Source organism: Micrasema longulum, unplaced genomic scaffold, assembly GCF_059751315.1.
Source record: "Micrasema longulum isolate JH-2025_06_02 unplaced genomic scaffold, ASM5975131v1 h1tg000715l, whole genome shotgun sequence".
NCBI lineage: Eukaryota > Metazoa > Arthropoda > Insecta > Trichoptera > Brachycentridae > Micrasema > Micrasema longulum.
This window is the reverse complement of record NW_028277911.1, coordinates 85,878-111,235: the sequence shown is the minus strand read 5'-3', so window position 1 is coordinate 111,235 and position 25,358 is coordinate 85,878. Positions and strand designations below refer to the sequence as shown.

The 25,358-nt window shown below is 30.1% G+C and overlaps 1 protein-coding gene across 1 annotated transcript in view; it reads left to right on the top strand.

Annotated features, from left to right (window-relative positions):
- The window catches only part of Cht7 (chitinase 7), a 191,740-nt gene that overhangs the window by 122,101 nt on the left and 44,281 nt on the right, over nt 1–25,358 (top strand). The window contains exons 4-6 of the mRNA XM_088229834.1: nt 4,984–5,219; nt 5,962–6,199; nt 11,019–11,198. Of these exons, the coding sequence (XP_088085960.1) occupies nt 4,984–5,219; nt 5,962–6,199; nt 11,019–11,198 (654 nt within the window). The remainder of the gene's footprint in view (nt 1–4,983; nt 5,220–5,961; nt 6,200–11,018; nt 11,199–25,358) is intronic.

Sequence of the window (25,358 nt, the reverse complement as noted above, 5' to 3'; positions counted from 1 at the left end):
GAGATTAACAAAGCAAGATTGACGCAGTCCTCCTAGCTGACAGCGAAGAGGAACTGCAATCCTTGGTTACAAAGGTTTACGAAGTGTGCAAGGAGAGTGATTTGCTAATGAATGTGCAAAAGTCGAACGTCATGGTCTTTGAAAGAAATGTAACTATGACTGAATGTAAGATTGTAGTAAATGGAGATAGTTTGAAACAGGTCGAAGAATTTGCATATCTGGGTAGTATGTTTACTAGAGATGGAAATATGGACAAGGATATTGAAAGGAGGGTTAGTGCTGGTAACAGAGTTAATGGTGCCTTAAAGTCTGTCGTAGCAAATAAGTGTCTATCGCAAGAGGCTAAATTAGCAGTTCATAATGGAGTTCTGGTACCAACCCTGATGTATGGAAGCGAAGCATGGAGTTGGAAAAAAAGGGACGAAAGTAGACTGAATGCTGTTGAAATGCGATCCCTCAGGCGAATGTGCGGAAAAACAATGTATGATAGGTGCCCTAATGTCGAAATTAGAGCAGAATGCAAGGCTGAGTTAAGCATTATCGACAAAATTAAGAAAGGTCTTTTGCGATGGTTCGGTCATGTGGAGCGAATGAATGATGAAAGAACGGCTAAAAAGATTTATGATGCGAATGTGTCTGGTTGTAGAAGTCGAGGAAGGCCGAGAAAGACATGGCATGATCAAGTACAACAAATTCTTGAAAGTGGTCATGTGAAAAGTCGGAATAATCGACGTGCGTGCATGAGAAGATGTATGAATGTGAAGGAAGCAAAGGAAGTGTGCCAGGACAGAGTGGTGTGGCGTTCTATCCTCTCTGCCTACCCCTCTGGGGAAATGGCGTGATGGTTAGTTAGTTAGTTAGTTAGATTAACAAATATTTTGTAATTATTATCCAACTATTTTTCATTTATTGCATTATACAACTGACTTATTTACTTGAGAATAGAGTTAGGTTCTACTCATAGTATAATGGTTGGCGTGATCGCCAACCTTGCTTAATGTGCCGAATTCGATTCCTAGTCCAAGTGAAGTATGTATTTATTTTTAAAATGATTCACTGCAATGTTTTATTGTTCCCGGACTAGCACATATGGCGTAAAACTTATAAACTCAACTAAATATAACAGATTATTACAATTATTACTTGCTTTACCTGTTATTCTTTCTTTTTTCTCTGCTGCATTGACATGTTTTTTTACCTTTAAACTACTTTTAATTACTTACATTGTAAATGTACATAAAATCAATATATTGCTGCTCTTACTATGTGTCATTAATTTTGAAGATGTTTTTAAATTGACTTAAATTTATTTTCTTATTTAAAGATTCTTTAAAAATTCGTCTCGTCGTTTCTTTGAATCCCTTAAAATATGTTTATGTATATTTATGTTTTTCCTTTTTAAAATTATTTTTATTATTATTTTACTTTATTTTTACATCTGAGCATGTTTTTCATTCTTTATTCTTAACTATTTTTAATTCTTAACTTTTAATTTCCTTTACAATTTTCTTCATTTTTTACTTTAATTTAAATCTTTAAACAACTTCTATCTATGTTTTTTTTCTTCTTTTTTTTGTACTTTAATTAATAACCTTACATATAATTACTTTATAATATGGAAACTTCACTGGTCCATTAGAGTTAAGTCTAACTGTGTAAAATATAAATCTTTGCAACTGTACTGTATGTTTACTAAATAAAAAAAAAATAAAAAAAATATCATTGGTGATACTACAGCACCGCGTAACCTGTTTTTTTAAATATTTTGTTTAAAATTTAATGCAATAAATTCGATAGGGACTAAGAGCCATTTGTTTAATAATTATTTTTCTCATACCCAAAGGGTATTATTGGTTAATTAAAACCCAACTAAGAATATTTACAGAACGCTTTATAGATCCCTCAATTTTTTTTTTAATTACGTGGTATTTCAGTATCGCCGACGATACGGTGTACCAATGTAGTTATATATTTTTACCATACGTTTTACATAAATATATTTTATATCAGAAAAAAATTATTTACTGTGTATTTTTAATAATCCAAATATTCATTAAACTCCCTTCGAATTGCAATTTTTACGTTTGCGGGGTCATTCCTAACATTACCCATAAAACAATCAATCTCCGGCTATGCAGTGTTTCGGGACTCTGCCGGCAGATGTCACGTGTCGCTGCATCCGACGGAAACGAATCCAGATGGACGAGCTTCCGCCACCATTTATTTCCGTCCCGCTGAAATTCCAGACAGGGTTGAACAACGAACAACCAAAAAGAGAAATGTACGAGTGATACATTTCCGTTAGAAACATTTTTCAATTGCGTTTACATTTGAATGGCCATCAAATACTTGGAAAAAGATACGTGGCTTGTTATTTGAAAATGTACTAATTCATAGGTGAAGTTGAAGTAGAGATACAAAAAATACATAACACATGATTTTATTAAATAAAAATGTGGACAAAATTTTATTGATGTATTTTATGCGATGATGTATTATTAAATAGACTTGCATGATTTAACTGAAAACATTTTGAGTCTAACATTTTTTTTGTAAACAAGATCTGGAATTGAACTTCACAAAAATCATAAGTAAAAGTACATTCCTCTACATCCCCAAAATCGTTTATAGACTGTGGGTGGTTGTATTGGTTTCACTCATACAAAAAAACAAGGTTTTTTTTTGTTAAAAAACGAGTTAATACTTTAAACTTCTCAATTTCATATACCTATCGGGATTTTTATTGAATTTCACTCATCTGCTTTTACTGTGAGTTTGACAAATTATATTTACTAGAACGCAACGGCCGGCTATCGCCGACTGTTACATGCTAGGTAATTCGGCTCTTCGGGCTTCAGTTGATTAATTAGAATTTCGGGCACTGTGAAATTTTAGCCCTTTGACCTTCAGAATTTATTTTTTGGTGTGTAGAGCAATCTAAATATAATAATGAGCCGGGTTGTGGCCCCGTGGTTAGTATCGCGGACCCACGGATCAGAGGTCCGAGCATCGCAGCTCCCCTACCACAACTTAGTTTCCATTTTTTAAAAGTGAGTTATTTACAACTCGTTAAAAATGGCCCCCAAAAATTGAAATATTTGAGAAGACCCCGGATATTTTTTTTTTTAAAAAGAATTATAATAATATCACTAGAATAACGCTACCAAAACCACAAGGTTATAATATATTAAATGTCCTGGCGGCCTCCGAGGTGTAGTGGTTAAGACGCTTGGCTCACACTCGGATATTTCCGGGAGGCTAATCTCCACCCGAGAGTAGAAACTAAATAAATAAAACCAAGTAAGAAAATAATAAATAAATATCCACCCACCCTAATTTTATCGGTTCGAGTGGATTGGCACTAAACGTGTGAAATGGGCGCGTACATGACAGACACAATCAATCATTTATAGAATAAACGAAAAATAATAAGATGGCCTTTGTCGGGTATCGGGTATCCATCCTCGTGACCATATTGAAAACACAAATAGTAGCGAAAATTGTCTGACTGTAACAAGATCAACAGATGGAAGAAATGAAGGAATACAAGTGTTCAAATATAGACAGAATGGTGAATGTTACGCGGTGTGTAAGTTGCCACCTAAACATTAAATATTTCTAGTCTACAAAAACGTAGAACTAATATTGACTCCATATATATGTTCGGCATACTAAATGGTATAATCGATGTTCCATCATTACTGGGACAAGTAAAATTCAATATTCCGACTCGTAGATTGAGAAACAATGAAGTACTGTTCATCGATCAGCATAGAACAAACTATGGCCTAAATTCTCTAATGACCCGCCTTTGTCGTATTGTTAACTCAAGACAGGATCTGGACTTTTTTGGTTTAAGTTTACAATGATTTAAACGAGCACTAAATAAATAGTCCAAATCTTGTCTCGATGTCCCTTATGTTTGTCAATGCTTCTTTCTTTTTTCTTTAAATGTTTTAAACTACTCTTTTATTGTCATATTTAAACCTTATAAATTGTATACATGGACAATGTCCGTTAATAAATAAATAAATAAATAAACTTTTTTTTTAAAGTGAAACACTTGAGTTCTTATTATTCACTCAAATATTAAAATTTCATGACCGTTTCCTAAAAGTTGTAAATAGCTTGCGCTGGAAAAATGGAAATCGAGTTATAGCAATGGGATTTTTGGTCTGTGAGTCCACAATACTACCACAAGACCACAACTCGATTTAAAACCCGGTGTATATGCCTAGACTTTTATATTCAGTTCTATCATCTTCTTTATCTCTCAACAATTTCTTTAGTTTTCCCGAATTTTTGCAGACAAGGACTAGATTTAACTACCTAGGAAGCTGTTTATATTAAACTCCCTAACTTCACAAATATCAATAAATGAAAGAACTGAAAGATAGATGTTCAAATATCTGCAGAATGGTGAATGTTGCACAGTGTGTAAAAGGGCCACTTAAACCAGCTAATGACAGATCATAAGCCCTGTAGATCTTCTATATTACCTTCTCGCAGATGTTCTTCGTCTCTGTTGTAATGCGTTCTTCATTTATGTTGTAATATGTTGCTTTCCGTGGCTTTTAACATACATATGTCTTAAATTCTGATGATTTTTGTAAAGTTTAACAGCTGAAACCTTTATTGATGCGTGTGAGATTCGTTTGATTGAATTATTTCATCTACATTCTAGGCAATGGAATATATTTAACAATTTTTGTACTATTATTTTACTCGATCGTTTGACCAATAAATAATCAATACAATATTAATTATCGGGATTTCATCACGCTTTGTACAATTATATTTATTTTATTTATCTAGCAAATTACATGCCAAATTTTGCAGTTTAATTGTTTGGTAATTCAAATAATATTTTTTTTTTAGATCTTTAGTTCAAAAGTCACTTAACCTGGACGAATCCCCGAAATTTGCACAACAAATATGTGAGCAAACAAGACATCATTTTTCTAATTGTCTCATTGTTTTCAGCCACCAAGCGACGCATCCGCCGTCCGCTGAAGGTGTCCACCTCCGTAGCCACTAGCAGCTCGTCATCCATAGCCAGGGTGCTGGCCAGGAGGGGCGACCAGGCGGCGGCGGGCTCCGCCCCCAAGCCCGCTCCCAGCCGGTTCAGGCGGCCCCCCGCTTCCCGCAAGTCGTCGGCAGCCCTGGACAATGCGGTGCAGGGAAGCTCCAAGGATATTAAGGACAAGGACGGCTATAAGGTATTAGAATTGACATAGTCTACCAAATTCAAAACAAAAAATATTTTTGGCGGCTCTCTTTGTTGCTACACGCGCGGAGCGTTTGGAGCCAGGTCATTAAAATGAAAACCATGTTTATTCAGTGCATAAAACTTTTTTTTTAAATTTAAATCTTTTTTGACTTAGAACTATTTAATAATATTAAAAACAGTTAATAAAATATACTCCATAGATTTTATATGTTCTTTGACAAAATTTATTTTTATTTTTAATTTGGTAAACATACTATAAAATTCGGATAATTAAACGTTATCTTTGCCCGCAAAAGTTGCGTGTTTTGATCAGAATTCTATACATGAAAATAAGGTGACTAGTCAAAGGCTTCAGATGCCAGTATTGTAATTATGAAATATTGTGATCTTAACATACTTTAAAATAAAATATTTTATGTAAACCTTGTCGAGGGTTAAAACCGAGATTTCATGCTAAGTAAGCAAACTCGCCTACCGCTGGATAATGAGGTAGGCAAAATATAGTTCTGCCCGCGAGATAGGACCAGAATGCTAAGAGCTATTGAGTCGCCAAACATGACAAGTCGAAAGCTACTCTCAAGTATAAATCCTGGAAAGTGAAAGTCTGCCTCTTAGTGTTGTAGAGTAGATGCTTTTGCCTACTTCGATACCCAACAGTCAGATACTCAAAACCAATTTAAAAGTTAATAATTATCAGAGGGATAAAAATGTATTTTTTCTCTTGTTTCTAGATTGTTTGTTACTACACCAACTGGTCTCAGTACAGAACGAAGATAGGAAAGTTTTTACCTGAAGATATCCAACCAGACCTCTGCACCCACATCATCTTCGCATTTGGGTGGCTGAAGAAAGGGCGTCTTGGATCATTTGAAAGTAACGATGAAACCAAGGATGGAAAGAAAGGACTCTACGACAGGATCAATGCCTTGAAGAAAGCTAATCCTAAACTGAAGGTCCTTCTTGCCATAGGTAAGTTCTGAAATAAAGAATAATACTTGAATTTTCGTCATCTTAATAAACACATATTTGTCAAATTCATGAAATAGGCCTCGCCTTGTCTTCTCCACTCCTCCTGGTTCTACATTATTCTTATCTGCAGTATTTTAGTAATCTTTCAAATATCATACAACTGTCTTATTAGTTGGTATGTTTGGAACCCCGTCAAATACGCGATCACAATAACCTGCCCATTTTTACTCTAAAGAACCAATTTTTCGCATCCTTTGGTTTGGCTACCGATCAAATCATGTTTCTTTTAATATTATTACACGCATATTTCTATATATTAATGAATGTACTCTCATAATATTTATTAATGCTTTTATAAGACGTATAGGTTTGGGTATTTTGATGCATGTAGCTAAGAATTGAAAATTCCAGATTCAGTTAACTACTTTATTGTGAACTATTGACTGTAGCGGTTGACTCTAGTAGAGACTATCTTGGATATCGAGTTCTGTGTTTTTTCTATGTAACTAATGTAAAGACTGTTTTCTTAGAAATATTTTCTCTGCGACATAGATCTAGATGAATACTTGAGGGTACTATTTGCAAACTCGGTAAAATCCACCTTTCTTTATTTGAGGAAATCGCAATAAACTGATACAATACTTAACTTTAACTTTTTTTTAAAATTATAATCAGTAAATATTTTACACGTAAGCAGTAATGACATAAACATGATTCTGTCAAGAAACAGTAGTGAATAATACATTTAAATTATTCATTCCAACTTTACAATACTCAAGTAGAGGTCGCCATGTTTGCAACAAACCCGACAATTTAAAAGTCAAGTTCTTACAAATAAGGCCGTATTTTTGACTGACGATGTTATGATTACTGTAAAAAATTGTATTTTGAATTAGTTTCAATTAATATTTCACTTTTTTTAGATTTCGTATTTTGCCGGGTTTGCAAGTAGTACCCCCTCACTTTAGTTTTAAGTAGTTTAGATTGGAGCTTCCAAATGTTGACATCAACGAACTCTGCTTTGAGTGTCTAATTAACGTTCTGGTGATCCCTGAAGCTTGAAAATGATTTTTCTCTGTGTACTGTTTATTGCGGATAAGTGGAAAGAAAAAAAATAACGTAAGCACACATTTTTTGCGTTTGCATACAATGCTTGTATTCTTTATTTACTATCCGCTAACAAGTGATCAAATACGATTTCAGTAGCAACAAACTTTGAATTTTTTCATGTATTTGATGAAAATCTTCAAGTCAAAGGAAATATTTCTTTTTTAATATGTGAATACCTCCTTGAAACCTAAACCTTTTACATATCTCTCTTGTGAATGACTCAATACAATCGCTTCTTTATTTTGCAGTTCGATTATAGCTGCAACTTCACACGCGTGAGGAAATAGCTCACGCCATTCTCACACTTTCTCAGTTCTCAATTTTTCCGATACAAAACATCTAAACAAACTCCCACATTATTTATTGTATTGGGGGCGAGAAATAATTGTGGTAATTACGAAACTCTTCTCTTCGCCGTATCAGCAATTGTTTTCTCTATCATGTCACCTGAATAGACGTAGCGTTGTTATTTATTTGACCCTAATTATATTAATCACGATCTGGCTTTTCATATCATTGTATTTTTATTTTTTTTATTTTATTTCTTTAATTTTTCACGCCCACACGACTTTTACATACATGAAAGTTATATATATATAATATGAGTATTTAAATAACATAAAGTTAAAAAAATATAATATAAAGCAACAAAAGATAGAACAGTGTTTAGAAGTAAAGTTGATATAAAAAAAAAAATATGAGTTTATAAACAACATAAATTAAAAAAAAAAAACAATATAAAGAAATAAAAGATAGGTACAGTGTTAAGAAGTATAGTTGGTATAAAAGTAAAAATAAAAAGATGAGTGTATTAACAACATAAATTTTAAAAAAAAACAATACAAAGTAATAAAATATAGAACTGTGTTTAAGAAGTTTAGTTGTTTTTAAAAATAAAAAAATAATCCATACATATGTTTTTTTTTTAATAAGCTAAAAAAATGCAGTTAAAGGTTTAAAGGTCGGGTTGTGGTCCTGTGGCTAGTGTCTTGGACTTACGGACCAAAGGTCCGTGGTTCGAATCCTACTCTACCCCAACTCGATTCCATTTTCTAATAGTGAGTTATTTACAACTCGTTGAAAATGGCCCTCAAAATTAAATATTTGGGAAAATAATAAGAACGCAAATATTTCTTTTTTTAATAAAAAAAAAAAAAAAAAAAAAAAAAAACAGCTAGGTAAATAATGTTATAAAATACAAAATGAACAGAATATTAAGTTCTATTAAATATGGAACATAAACATTGATATATATTTTTTTCAATTTACAAGACTCCCGTTAAAGACATCGACGCTGTTAGCATATTGGTTCGCGAGTACATGCATCCGCATTGCTGGTGAATTCGCGCTGTAATTCGTCGATGATGGACCGCAGTAGAACAGAGTATTACATCGGGTAACTCGACCAGGCACTCGCACATTAATCAAATTGATAAGTTCACAACAACCGAACATTGGTATTATTATTTTAAACAAAAAAAGCAATTCGTTTAATTTTCATCTGTTTTCTAATGTTTGGATGTTTAAATAATCATTTAAGTATGTGTACTTTATGTATTCAATCGGTATACTTAATTTAAAATTGATAAAACGTAAAAAAAATTGCTAAACTCTTTCGATGTCCTTTACATGAACCCTGTAATACGGTGACCATATTTTCATATTTGTATACTTGAATATATTCAAATCGGTGGTCATATAATAATAAAAGTATTTCAAAAAAATAAACTTTAACAATTGAATAAAAAAATCCAAATAAATATTTTACATGATAATAAAAATCATAATTATTATTTAATATCATGATATATTTTTTCAAATCAAAGAATGAACCTCTTTGAGGAGAGGATTATTAAGTCTTGCAATATTAAAGCTTATGACCTTTTGGCTGGTCAAATATTGATCCATTACTTGAGTATAAGTATTTAGACATACCCACTTAAATATTATTTATTTATTTGTACACTTTTGTGTTCTACAGTGAATTGCAGTGTAATTAGGTAAACCAGTAACTGATATTGAGTGTGTTTTTATGAGAGTTTGTTGCTTACACCTTGCTAGGAATTAAACTCGTTACATTTTTAATGACAGCTTAACATGTTTCTTGCTCCAATTTTATATAAAATTATATAATTTAAACACTTACTTCGTAGTTATTTACGATAGTAAATAAAATAAAATAAAATAAAATAAAACAACTTGTTTTCAACCACTTCTTTTTTTTCCTACCGGCCGGTTTCAAAGCTGGACAAGCTTCTTTATCAAGGTATACTTTACTAATGAATCTTATACTATTTTATCTTTACAGTGTTAACTAAATATTTAATAAAAACATATGCAGCTTACCAGTCAAATATTTTTGTCTTGTTGTTCTTGTGAAGATAGAAGGTGTGGAGTGAGATCGATACTATAGTCAAAACTAGACTGGAGACTAAAGGAAATATTGTTTGCTTGATTTTTTTTTCTTGTTGTTAATCGCTTTTTAAATTTCTAAGGTAACCAAATTGTCTCATTTTCATATTTCATTTTTAATTTATTTTATTGTTTTTATTAAAATTACGATTATTTTCTATGGAATGTTTTGCAAAATCATTTTTTTTCATTATTTAGACACCTTAAGTGTTTTTTACTTTAATTTCTTTTAGTTTTACCAATGTAGATTGAAACACAATAATTACAATTTAATTTTTGTATAACAACCTTGTTTTACGTCAGTTTCATTTATATTTAATAAACTTATGTAAATATAAAGTAAACAATAAACGGTATAATTTTCTAATGAATGTAATATGAATGACGTTAAGCAATATTTTCACATTTAAATTTCTATTTCAATAGATAGCCAATGACAGTTCATTTCAATTTTCTATTTTGCACACCTGACCACCGCTACTCTGTGGCTCGTGTCTTTGGTCTTTGACTTTTGTGCCAATCAAATTAATATAAATCGGTCAAGCCGGATTGGAATTTTCTACTTTGACTTTTGTAATTTATTTTCCATTTCACGTTACGAAAGTTTCTAAATTATGATTTTTGTTAGTTCAGCGCGATTCGAGATGGCCTGTAAGAAATCATTTTATATTTTGATAAAGCGTTTGAAAAGCATGAATGGAGTTAAATTTATTTATTAAGACTATGCTACTGTGCTGAGATTAACCTTTTTAAAAATATAAATTTATTAAAAATATTGAAAAATACAGCAGTGAATCCAAACCGTTGCACCTATACTCAACAAGGAAAGCATCATTGTCACACTCTAATCCACGCTAATTTACTGATTCCCAGGCTCACACCCCACTCTGCCCAAATCGATTTTATTTTGTTTGAAATTAATTTATAATTATTATTAAATTCATTTAACTAAAGATTAACAAAAAACAACAGACACGAAGAACATTTAACAGAAGGGAATATAGAAGTCTAGGCATCCACAAGGCTTATGATCTGTCTAAAACAAAACGAAGACAATCGATACCAATAAACCAGGGTCAGAAATTATACAATAAACTACCAGAAAAATCGAAACAAAAGACTCAGACAACCTTTTCAAAAGATGTAAAAAATGTTTTCATCAACAACAATTTTTTCTGGTAGTTTAAAGTATCATTTCTGACCCTGGTTTATTGGTATCATTGTCTTCATCTCGTTTTAGAATGTTCTATGTTAAATTGTTCTTATGTTATTGTTGATATTATTATTTAACTTCTAGGTGGATGGTCTTTCGGAACTCAGAAGTTTAAGGACATGTCGACCAGCCGATACGCTCGCCAGACCTTTATATTCTCTGCCATCCCCTTCCTCAGGGATAGAAACTTCGATGGATTGGATATTGATTGGGAATACCCGAAGGGAGGAGATGACAAGAAAAATTACGTCCTTCTACTTAAAGGTAAGAATCTTTACTAAATCATGTAAAATATAATTGATAACTGGCTATTGAAGATTGTATAATGTGTACGGCATGTATCGTCATCACATAATACCCAAACGTGAAATAAATCTGACTGACATTTATTTATTAATAAAATAAATTTTATTGATGCATTTTAACTCTTGTGTGGCTTTGATGTAACACAAGTCTACATAGGATACAATACTTGATATATTTCTCTTTTATCGAATTTTGTGTATAAATATGCTGGATTTTAACAAAAAAAATATTTATCCTTACTATGCGAAAATGTTTTTATTGTTTTATATTGCTTTAAAAAAATTAAAAGTGGAGGTGAGTTACGCACGGATTGATGAGTGAATCAAGCCAAATAGTTTTAAAAAAATCCTGATTATAATTTTTTTTCTGCAAGGTTATGTGAATTAATTATGTTTTTTATGATGATTTTAGTTTTTTTTGCTTATTATGTTTACGATGTCAATTAGGTTCATTAGATAAATAACGTTTTTATTTTATTATTATGTTAAATACCTTATTTAAGGTTTGTTTCATTATACTTTTGTAAAATGTTTCCTTTGGTACGGGACACCCCAGTAAGGGAACATTATTCTGTATACAAAATAATAATACAAAATTTTAAAAGTATAAATAAATCAATCAATAAATTATATTATATTTAATTTTTTTTCGGCCTCGTGGTGAAATGGACAGTGCGTTTGCCTGCCATGCAAGAGGTCTCAGGTGCGATTCCCGACATGGTTAATATGAAATATTTATTTAAAGGGGTGTTTTTACACTAAAATTTTTCATAGTCCCTGGACTAGTGCCTAAAGCGTAAGACTGATCATCTTTCCTAAATGTAATAAAATACACTGCGATTGGTAAACCAATGCAGTGTCCTATGTACCATTAGGTGCGGAAAGGAAATTATGATGATGCGAAGAATGAATATGAATGACAAATGAAAGTCATGCAAATACTAGAATAAATATGCTTTATTTTATGAAAGAAAAAAACGAGAATAGAACTAACAACAAGGAAGATTGGGACTCTGTTTTGTGGCCGTGTTTGTTTAAGAGGGAAAATAAAAAAAAATAAGAAATTCGTTTTATCAGTTGGTTATTGGCAGTAAGTGAGAATGTAAGCTAGTTATATGACCGGTGTATTTGCGATTTATAATTTATTTGACTATTACCAGCGCAAATGAAATTATATTTTTAATGACTTTTGGAAAATGAATTATTTTACAGTCTCACATTTTTTTTCCAAATGTTTGAACTTCAGAATATTCAATTATTTGCCCAATTAATATTTGTAAATACTGTTTGTTTGTTTTTGGCTTATATTACCAGGGAAGAAAAAGGCCACACTAATAAAATAATTGACATGACATGTCATTTTCCAACGTTTCATTTAAACACATCTAAATATAAATAATTCTTCTGTACGTGTGATGTCACTTAACTCTCCCTAAACGGCGTAACCGATTTAAGTGCGATTTTCAGCGAATTGTAGATCTTGCGCTGCGTGTGTTTGTAGATATTAAATTGTCAATCGAATCTGTAAGAAAAGTTAGAAGCATAAATATATTTTTCATCGACCTACCAGGGTTGCATTCGTCGAGAATGCATGAACCAAAAAATGGAAGGATGTTGTTTTTTTGTTTGTAAAAAAAGTTTGTTTATGAATGTTTACAAAAAACATTCGCTTTTTATGGATACCAATCAGACTTTTTCCTAATAATTTCAATTCGTTTTATTTCTTTTTACTGATTTTTGGTATGACTAAAACAAGTTTAACTGACATTCAATACATTTTTCAAAATCACATTTATAAATTAAGTTCAACCATAATATGCTGGCGGATTATTTATCAAGGCTAATAAGCACTGGCAATTTAAAATGCGGAAAATTCCAACTGAACGCCTGGATTATTAACTTTAAAAAATATCGTATTTGAATTATCAATATTATATCCAGAACTGTATTTTTCATTCACATAATCGCTATTTCGATTAAGAGGAGTTTGCATTTGAGTGGTGAATAACTCAAAATAAAGGAACTTCTAAAACCGAAAGCGGAAAAGGAAATATTCAAATGATGATGCGGAACAAAGCTTTCAATATGTATGAACCAAAAACCAAATATCCTCTGTCAAAAGTTGGGATAAAGCGTTTCCAAATTTAAATACATTTCTGTTCAAAATAAGCATTTTAGACTAATATTGGAATCAACACTTGTTCGAAGAACATTTTTAAGTAGTATCACAATTATCATAATAATTTCCATATACCTACCTAAAGGTGCATAGGCAACTGCATTAGTACACCGACTGCAGCGTATTTCAATTGTTTTTGTTACATGAAGGTCAGATGATCAGTCTTACGTTTAAGGTTTCCGGGAAGTATGAAATATTCTAATCTAAAAACACACATTTAATATAAGCCATCTTATCACACTTTCAATAGATCATTTATTTGTTTTAAAATTTAAAAATAAAAATAAAATTCTTTAAGTTTTTAAATAAATAAATAATTTTCTTACAAAACAGTATTTAGTTATTACTTATCCGTACCAGTCTTACCCTTCTGGTGCCAATCCAATATTGCTGTGTAAAACCACCCAATAAACAAGTATTTCGTGTTGATCCTCCCAGGAACCAAACTTATGATCTCAAGCATGGTAGTTGAACACGCCAATCACTACTTTTTTCCACTCGATTTCATTATTGATATCACCTGAGAGAAACTTTTGAGTCGAAAACACTCGTCTAGGGTTCTGGTTTTATTTCACACATAAAACTGTATTCTTCATTCACCCGGAAAGAAAAAATAACATTGAATAACGTTTTTTATGAAATATACTACAACATTTTATAAAACTCTAAATAAAATTATCGCTATTGAATAGAGAAAGCTAAAATCCCATATTCATTATTTAATTAACCATTTATTCGCTTATGTTTGTCAGAAATCGATAGAATACAACATGTATTGATAGTTGTTTAAATTAGAAATCTATCATATATTGCTAGTAATTATTATTGTCAGGTAAGTCATTATATATACACCTAGACATGATATTACATAATTTTATCATTAACAAACTTTCGATTACTGTTTTGATATAACGTTTTATCCGTCTCGTACTGCTTAAGCGCTTTAAAAAAAATGATTTCCAAAATAATTTCTTAAAACTAGCATATTTAGAGTATTTTTGATTCCGCAAAGCCAAGACTTGTCTGCGGGTTGCATTTTTATTTTAATTTTGTTTTCTATAACAAAAATACACGATCATACTTATAATATTATTTTATGGTCAACCAAAAAAGTACTTAGTTAATATCATTTTATGAACTGGAATTCTTAGTAGTGGGGATACATTGTGTTCTGGAATACTAATTGTCTTTTTATGGAGTCTAAATCTTTTTTTTTAAATATGGTAACTTTGTTTGCCTAGGTACCATGCAACAACTCTGGGGTCGATTACTGGCAATGTTATATTGATTTTTGCAAGTAGGGGTCAGTGCCAAACAAGCTCCTGATTTTAACCCGTGTAGATATATTGTGACAGATCCCCGTAAACTTTTATTCACCGTTTAAGCTAGGTCTAAAGAAGGCGAGTGTTCTCATATTGCTAAATATATCCCTCTAAGTTCTTATTATAAGTATCGGGTTATTAGGCCGGGGGCAAATTCTCTCACGTCTTCAGGTCATCCAATGGTCCACCAAGATTACGGCTTCTTTTGTGATATACAGCATCATTCAATTTTTTAAAACTTAATGATAGAAGAAAAATTTTGGACCTTTTAAATTTATTCAAAATTGTAAATTCAATATAGGATTGCCCTATTCTGTTATCTCTTAATAACTTCCTGGTGCCTAGAAGAATGATTAGACAGGTGCCACCGTTTTTTAGCAACAATTCATGGACAGTGTATACTTGTTATGCCGTATTGAATAGACTGCATGAACTCGGCAATAGTTATTCCCACGTATCTGATATATCCTATAGAACAAACCTTTTGAACTTTTTCAAAGATGGTGAATGGGAATTATATTTATTTATTTAAACATTTTATAATATATACAATTTTTTGTTCACTTTGCTCAGTTGTATGAAACAGTACTTACGATTTTTATGTTACTTATTACTTTAAAATATTTTATTATTTAATTTGTTTTTTCATTTATTCTTAAATTGTTTAAACATTTTACTGAATATGTTGTATAATTTTAAGGTTATTTTTTTTGTTTAAATCTTGCATAATTTTAAGGGTTATTTTTTTATAAATCTTGGGTAAAAGAAAATATATGTTTTTGATGCTTGAAGCACTTACTTTGTGGAACATTATTATTTAATATATTAAAATAAAATAAAATCACCTTGTTTTTATGCAACACTTATATTTTTTATAATTTGACAACTAACTAGTTTCGGCAATACTATGCCTTTTTCGGGTTAATTACAAACTAACATATTATTTATAAATTTTTCACAGTGAAGGTAGAGTGGGCGTGGCTACGAGGGTAGAGAAGAGAGGGGGTTTGTGTGTGGATTTAGGGAGAGGGAACATATTTAAACTCTCTCTACTACACTCAACCTTCACTGTGAAAATTTTAAATATGTTATGTTAGTTTGTAATCAACCCTGAAGAAGGCATAGTATTGCCGAAACTACTTGGCTGTCAAATTATAAAAAATTAAAGTGGTACATAAAAACAAAGTGATTTTATTTTATTTTTATATATTAAAGGAAATGTATGTTTTTAAAACAAAAAATATATTTAGCCAAATATGTAAGTTTTACACATTTTTGTAATAGGCAGATTTGCCGTTTATGTTAATAAAATATATTAAAATAAAAATAAAATAACAGGTGCAACGGTATTTTATCATGTGCACTGCAGAACCTACATCTGAAAGTTTTAGAGATATATATTCTGGCATTTATTCCAGTAAGGGCTCTAGTAATAACCCTTGAATTGGTGTAAAAGCAAACCTTTACGAGTTCCCTTTCAGTAGTTCACTCGTATGGTGCTGACCAAGTACTTTTTGCGAGAACATTGTGTACTGCTACCGGGCATACGACCTAACCGGCAATGTAAACATCAAACATTAATCTTAATCAACACAGTACTTACTATGGCTCGCGTGCCACAATTTTCCAATTGTGTCGCTAAGGACTTTTTAGTGGAAGTCTTTATAGATTTAAACAATCATTTTTACTGACCAGATCTTTCTACGATGTCCTAGCTTTATAATAATTTTATTTTTATTTTAAACTTTTAGATAAAACCGTTTGTAACTAAATGGGCTCCATAAATAATTCAAATTATCTAAAAACGTTTTTTTTTTACTAACTTTTCATTGTCTTTGGACAGGCAACTGAGACTAGTTTATCTTTCATTTAAAATATTTGTACGCAAAACATTGCAATTTAATTGATTGTGATAAATTAGAATAAATAAAAACACTTTCACAAGTCAAAACTTACCGTTAATAAAAAAAACACAAAGCTGAATTCTCTATGGAAAAAAAATTAATGTACGAGTATATTGGAAAAGTATTGACGACAAGAATTGTAGAAAAGTGGCTGTTAAAAGTGCAGTTAAATAAAAATAATCGAAATACGCTGCAATAAATTAAGAATACAGTTTGCACAATTTACACAATTTAGTTTTAAATAATAGGTTAATGATGATAGTAAATTAGGAGAATCAAAACTTTCAGAACAAAAAAATTATTTTAAAAAATTGTTTTATAAGGACATGTATTCACAATGTAAATAAATTATTACCATTATTGATTCAATAATATTTGCTCATAATTAAAACCACAAACAAATTCAAGAAACCGTCACTTTTTATTGCTATCCTTGAAATTTAAGCGTTAAATTTTTAATATCGTATATTGACATTACTCATGGTCAAAACTGTGTTCTTATGAAGGTACAAACAGTATTTTTATTTGTACCTTATTATATGAAGGAAACGAAGAAAAACTTAGTGTTATTATTTAACAAATTACAAAAGGGACGGAGAACATTTTAGAGAAGGTAATATGTATATGGAAATTCTAGGCATTTACAGAGCTTATGACCTGTCATTGGCTGGTTTAAGTGGCCACTTTACACACTGTGTAACATTCACCATTCTGCCCATATTTTAACATCAATATTCCTTCAATTCTGTCATATGTTGGTGTTTGTGAAGTTAAAGAGCTGAAACCTTTATTCACGCGGATGAGATTCATTTAATTGAATTATTTCACTTACATGGTGCTCTAACTATAATGTTTCATTAATTTTGAAGATGTTTTTAAATTGACTTAAATGTACTTTCTTATTTAAAGATTCTTTAAATATTCTTCTCATCGTTTCTTTAAATCCCTTAAAATATGTATGAGTATGTTTATGTTTTTCCTTTTTAAAAATGTGATTATTATTTTATTTTATTTTTACATCTGAGCATGTTTTTCATTCTTTTTTTTTAATTCTTAACTTTTTTAACTTTAATTTATATTTTTAAACAACTTCTATTTATGTTTTTTTCTTTCTCTTTTTTGTACTTCAATTATTAACTTAAAATATAACTACTTTATATTTTGGAAACTTCACTGGTCCATTAAAGTTAAGTTTGACTGTGTAAAATATAAACTTTGTACCTGTACTGTATGTTTCCTAAATAAAAGAAATAAAAAAAATAAAAAAACTAGGCAACGCCGGAAAATATTTTTACAATTTTTATAACTCTTCTTGGACCTGGTGGATTCATTTACAATGTTTTACGTTTGTCCAAATTTTTGTAGACAAGGACTGGATGTAACTCCCTGGGGAGCTGTTAATATCAACATATTACAACAGAGATCAAGAACATTTTAGAGAAGGTAATATGGAAGTCAAGGTATCGAGGGGGCTTATTTAAAAAAAAAAAAGCAAAAAAAAGACGTTCTTTACTCAACCATGTGGTGGATAGCTGTATTTGGTATTAATTATATTAAGGCAAAATATTGATTTTATGCGCAAGTGACAAAACCTCCGTGTCCCCAATTTCCAATTACCCAATTTACGAGGCCCGGGAGTTTTGAGAGGAGAGAAATACGTTAGTTAAATCTGTTCAACTTCAGCCATCTAGTTTAATTGATGCCTACTGTATACACTATAAGTTAAATAGATGTAATATAGAGACTGTAGTACTCGATACTTTACCATACGATTATAAACCGTGTATCAAAACAAGTAGTATCCTTTTAAATTATTTTTTTTAATTTCCAAAGGGCAAAATGCTGATTCAATTAGCGAGCAACTACGGCTTCAAAATAGAAGCTTCAATTTATTTTATTAAGTTGTTTGTAGAAATGAATTGAATTTAACACTGCGCATAATGTACAAAGTTTTTACATTTACTTCAAAGAGATAGTTATTTTATAAAATAAATAAAACAGCTTTGTTTTTAACCAATATTTTTTTTTCCACCAACCAGTTTCAAAGCAAACAAGCTTTTTCGTCAAGGTTTACGTAACTAATGAATTATTTTATTTTTATCGTGTCAACTAAATACTACGCGTAAACCCAATACATTAAGTCTTTTTTTCCTTACAAGGGTGGTAATTTATTATTCAATTAATTGTTTATTATTTTTTTTTCTTCTTATTATGAACCACTTTTTTAATTCCCTAGACTGCTAAGATTTTTAAGTTGTACTATTTTAATATTTTATTTTCAACATAAGTACTTTTAATCCAGTGTTTTTATTGAAGTTATGATTATTTTCTATCAGATGGTTTGCGAATTCTGAAAAAATATTTTTATAGAAGCACCTTAAGTGTTTTTTTACCCGTAATATTAAAGTTTCTTTTTGTTTTTTAAAAAAAAGTTATTTTATTATAATAAATAACCAAAAAGTTAGTGCTTCAAATATAAAATATTTATAGATAGTTATTTATTTGTTTACTTCAAAAAAACAATATTGTACAAAATTTACTTTAATAAAAAACTTTATTTTGTGAATATGTTTCGGACAAAGAGGTTTTGAGCAGTATGCAAGTAAAGTCACAAATCTATTTCCATTGTATATTAAATTAATTAGTTACGAAAAATTGAGAAGGCAATAAAAAAAAATAATGGAGCTGGGTAGAAGTAAAATGGATTGTCTCATTTGCCCAAACAAATATTTAATTAACTGATCTACAATTGATTGGTTATTTAAAAATATGGGTATACATAAATAAAATATAGTATATAAATACGTAGTTTTTAAAACTGTCATAAAATTTTGTTAATTATCTCTGTATATTGAGTCTTCTTTGTACATATATTCTCACATGTTAAAATATTTTTTTAAAAGTACAATATTGTCAAGTGACCTGGGCTCGGGTAACCCCAGTGAGGTCACATTGTTTTTATTGTTCGTCATTTTTTATTTTGTGGAAAAAAAAATATGTATTAAGGGATCGGTTGGTTTGCTTCTCCGCATTATCTCTTGTGATGAGAAAACCACAGACAACTCGTCAGTAGAAGACGGACTGTTGTCATTCGTCAACGGATCCTCCGATTCACTTAAAGAGTGTTCGGCATTTGGTATCATGCCATAAATAACACGTTTATTGCCTTTACTATATATTTATCATTTTTAATGTTACTTCTCCTGGCAAGTCCTCGAGACAAATCACTTAATTAACATCATACCTTGGATTGGTTTAACCGTCTCTTGTCACTTATTTTGAAAATTAGTTTTGCTATGGGTCATTATTTCTCTAGGGGCCAGTGATCACGATTTGAGGTTCGATCAATACATTTAAAAATTAATGAAAACTCTAATATTATTTTTTTGATAATGTGTAAATCAGACGATTAATATGCTAATTGTACAACTTCAGAACGTGTGACAAACTAGGAAAGTAATGCGGCGAAAACAGGTCTTAAATGTAATAAACAAACCCTAGATTCAATACAATGAGCAATGAATAAAGCCTTTAAAGTAACATTTAATTTTAATAAATAAACTAGAACCACAGATTTATATAGAATAATAAAAATGCTCAATCTAGAGGAATTAATCTACACAGAAAAAAATAAAATAATACATAAAATACATACATAAAATAAATACAAGAGCATCAAATAATTTAACTTGCAAACAACCTAGGACCAATAGAAAAAGAAATAGCTTTTATCAGTACAGCAATATATTTTTACGATTCACTTTCTAATGACGTAAAAAATATACAAAACATATACGTACTTAAAAAACACCTAAAGAAAACAGTTCCAACAACCCGTGTGACGATTGATATGTGATGTTATTTTATCGACTTTTTATTTTAACTATTGTGTTATTATATATAATATCCCCTCATACCAGCACTTTTGCTGATTGGGAGTATTTCGTACAAATAAAATATGTAATGTAATGTAATGCAATATGCAAAGTTTATAAACTTTGTATTTTGTCATAAATAAATAATTTTCACAAACATAAAACGATAAAAGAGTTGAAGGAATAAAAATGTTTTAATATGGGCAGAATGGTGAATGTTACGCCGTGTGTAAAGTAGCCACTTAAACCAGCCAATGACAGGTATATACAGCCCTGTATATGACTAGACTTCTATATTACCTTCCCTAAAATGTTATTCATCTCTGTTGTAGTATGTCAATGTTTGCAGCTCCACGAGGAGTTGAATTCAGTCCTTGTCTAGAAAAATTTGCACACACTAAAAATATTGTTAATACTGTTTTTATTCTATTGACTTGCACTTTTAGTTCATTCGGTACTACACTATACGACGGCGACGCGCGACGCCAGGAACGCTGTATTTGGGGTCTATGTCTGCAGGCTATCGACTAATTGAATCTCGCCTCCAACATTCAGATAAACGAAGATTTACTATGTGCAGATAACCGTGAATCAAAAAGTAAATTTAAATGAACAAAAAATCACGTGTGGTTTTAATTTACTTGAAAAAAATAAAGAAAATATAAGATAACCTTTCAGTGTTAATAAATAATAAAAAGTTTCCATGGAAAATTTCAATACAAGTACCTTTATAAAGTTTTAATAACTGCGCATGTATAATACGTATATTGTATTCCGTAGTTAAAAACAGTTTTTTTTTTTTAATAGTTTACAGTAAAGACTCGAAACTAAAAAAGTATTGTGTGAAATCAACAATCAAAAATTAATTATTTAAATAGCCACTGTTTTAAATTGATATGAAAATAATTTAATGAATTTAATAACCGAAGGAATTAAATAATTGAAACATTTTATTTTTTTAATAATTTCTTTTTTTTAATAAATTTCATGAAAGGCACATGTTTTTAAAAAATTCCATACATATCTACTAATTCAATAAATCATTTTACTAATTCATTCGAACGAACTACAGCATATTAAATTTCATTCAAATAAATTCGATTATTTTAATTTTAATGAATCATCTCTAGTTTTAAATTTGTAAATATGTTTAATCGTGCAATTTAATCAAGGTATGTCAAATGCAAATAATGTTATGGACTATGATAGTTATCATTGACAAACATTATCACTTTAAATGTACGCAAAATATTTTTTTTATTCCGCATCTATTTAAGAAAATATATATTTAAATTAACTTCAAGATAAAATTGTTTAAGAGATAAAGCAATGTCAAACTGAAAGGATATCAACATATTTCATGTTACTAAAATAAAATACATGGAAGTAAGCTTCCTTTTACTTTGCAACAGAGTGGGAAAACATTTTTGAGAAGAAAATGTGGAAGTCTAGGCATTTACTGGTTTTAGTGGCCACGTTACACACTGTGAAACATTCACCATTTAGCCTATGTTTAAACATGCATAATTCCTCAATTTTTCCATCTGTTGACTTTTGTGAATAAAAAGAGCTGAAACCTTTATCATGTGGGTGAAATTCATCCGGCTGAACCAATTCCCCTACAAGGCAACGCTTAAAAACAATTTTCCGATTTGTATACATACTTCTTCTTCTACCAAATAGTTGATTCAACAATGTTTTGAGTGAGTCCAAATGTTTGCAGACAGGCTGGATCTCACCATATGTCATGCCATGAAATACATACTTTGTAAGGTGTATAACGCATCAAATAAACTAATTTAATTTTAATAATTTTTGTCTAATGCAAATGATTTATAATCACTAAAAAATACTATTTATTTAGATTCTCGGTTCAGTTATTCATAAATTCCATAAATAACGAAAAATCGTAAGAAAAAAATCCTTTCCGGTACAGAAAATTTGAAATATTAAAAACACCTTTATCTGCAGACTTCTCGCACTCAGTTGGTTCAATTTATCTAAGGTTTATCTAAGTTTTATCTCAAGAGAACGTTGAAAACAGACTATCGTTCTTAGTCGAATGCGCAAAAGGATGTATGTTCTTTCATACATTGGGTATACAAACGAGAATACGATTTGCCAACTTAAGTCATATACATTTTTCTTAGAGAAATATTTACGTTCTTATGATCTGTGTATTTATTTTTTAATTTTTAAAATTATTTTTCATCCACATAATAAACAATGAATACTAATAAAAATAATGTGATCTCACTGGAGTTACCCATGCCGAGGACACTCCAGAACACACTTTTTAAAAAACAATTTTGTGTAAGAATATACATACAAAGATGACTTAATATACATAGATATTTAACAGAATATTCAGACAATTTTATACTCTACGTATTTATGTGTATATTTAATTTGTGTAAACCTATATTATTTAAATTAAAAAACGCACAACAAAACAACAAAAAAATTACACAAGCTATACATTTGTGGAGCAGTTGATTCAATATTGGTTTCGTTTCAATATTTTTCTTCTACCCAGCTTTACTTTTCATTTATTCATTGCCTTAAACCAAATATTTTAAATTTGGGTCTATTTTTAACGAGTCATAAACAACTTACACATCGGAAATGGAAATTAAGTTGGGGTAGAGTGGGGTTTGAACCTAAGATCCACAAGTCTGCAACACATATCACGGGGCCACAGCCCGATTATTGCAATCAAATTTATTTAAGCAATGTGCATTTAACGAAAATATTAAATGGACACAAGAAACAGAATAAAATATTTTATTTTTAAGACCTCGTTAAAGCAGTAAGGTAAAATAATATATATTTTTTTCTATTTAAAATTAATTTCTTTCTGCATTTTAAAAATAACATAATCAATAAAATTACTTTGTAATATTGTAGATTGCTCATTATTTAATCTGTGTTTTATATAATAATATAATAAATATTTACTTACAAATATCAAAATGAAATTTTAAAGTTATCATTAATCAGTTATCTTACTCAATGACTTCACCATCAAATATTTTATAATTATTAGTAAATATTTGTATCGAACCACTTACCGACTATTCTATATCTACCAGTTTCGAGACGTACCCTTCTCTTCACCAGGATACTAATTACACTAACGTGTGTATCTCACTATATATCTTCACCATTGTTAGTGTAATTATTTTATGTATTCAAGGTACGTATACGTAGAAAAGTAGGTAAGAGGATGTATATAATTATTCACTTATATTTATTGAAATATTAAAGCAGTAAAAAAAAAGTATGTTTTAACCACTTTGCATAAAATGGATGAAAAAACAATTCACAAATAGAAAACATTACTTAGTCAGTGTTGAAAAGAAAATTTTTGGCACACAGAAAGTTACCCACCTTCATAAATTAAATATTGCGCAAAAACTTAGCTTCATTCAGAGCAGTAAGTCTGGAAACATCCCTTACATTTTCAGTTTTCAGCTAAGGGGGTGATTCATAGCGCATCCGTGACCGTAGAACGAAGAAAGGGGTTAATTTCAACTACAACTTCCGATTTCACATTTCGAGCGGATTTTAAAGTCATAACTCTTTACTTGTAGAAATTTTAAATCAATTTTTGTGCTTCAAAAAATGCAAAGATTTTTGTTTAATTATTTTTGGACAGTACAAAACCAATTTCGAATTATAAATCAAATTATTATTTTTTGACAGTATTGCTTATTTTGCGTAATCTGTTCGTATTCCAAATTGTTTTATAATAATTAAATTCTTACAGTTTTTTTTCAATTTCGTCTTGCTTAAATGTCTGACAGTAGTAAAATGATTATGGGTCTCTTCCATTTGTTTACCGAGGGGAGAACCACATTTTTTGTCGGTTTGTCTTGTTAAAAAACCGTCCATATTTTTTTTTTCAAATGAAAATCATTTAGGAATCCGAGATTCCGTGTAAAGACAAATGAACATTGATAAAAATATAATATACTTACAAAATTATTTTGCTAAAATTACTTCGAAAATAAAGATATCAAATTACCACCCGTGTAAGAAAAAACCACTTGATTTATTGGGTCCACGTGAAGTATTTAGTAAACATGATAGAAATAAAATAAAAAGGAATCAATTCATTAGTTACGTAAACCTTGACAAAGAAGCTTGTTTGCTTTGAAACCGGTCGGTGAAAAATAATAATTGGTGGTTGAAAACAAAGTTTTTTTATTTAGTTTATTTTATTATAATGAATAACCACAAATTAAGTGCTGCAAATATAAACTTTATACTAAATAAATAGTCCAGATCTTATCTTGATGTCCCTTATGTTTGTCAATGCTTCTTTTATTTTTTTTAAATGTTTTAAACTATTTTTTTATTGTAATATTTAAACCCTATGAATTATATATGTGGACAATGTCCGTTAATAAATAAATAAGTAAATAAACAAATAAATGAACTCACTGTTGGGAACTGGTAATTGAATTGAGGTAGAATGGGGTTCGAGCCTCGGTCCTTTGATCCGTGAGTCCGCAATACAAACCACGGCACCACAATCCAGTTCAAACAGATTTTACCTAGTTAAGCAGACTACACATCGACGTATTTGAATTTAATCATGTTCTTTAGTGTATAATTCTTGTTTTTTTAACGTTTAAAGGTAAAGATCAAAACATATAATAACATAAAATCTCAAATTTTTGCATAGGGCTAGTCGACATGATCCATAGCAATCTATTACCCAATATATGAATTTGATAAATGAATTGCTTTGCTGTTAATAAACCATAATTATTATTTTTATGAAGGTGATGGTGTTATTGAATTGCGGTTTGGAGAAATATATTATTATGTTGA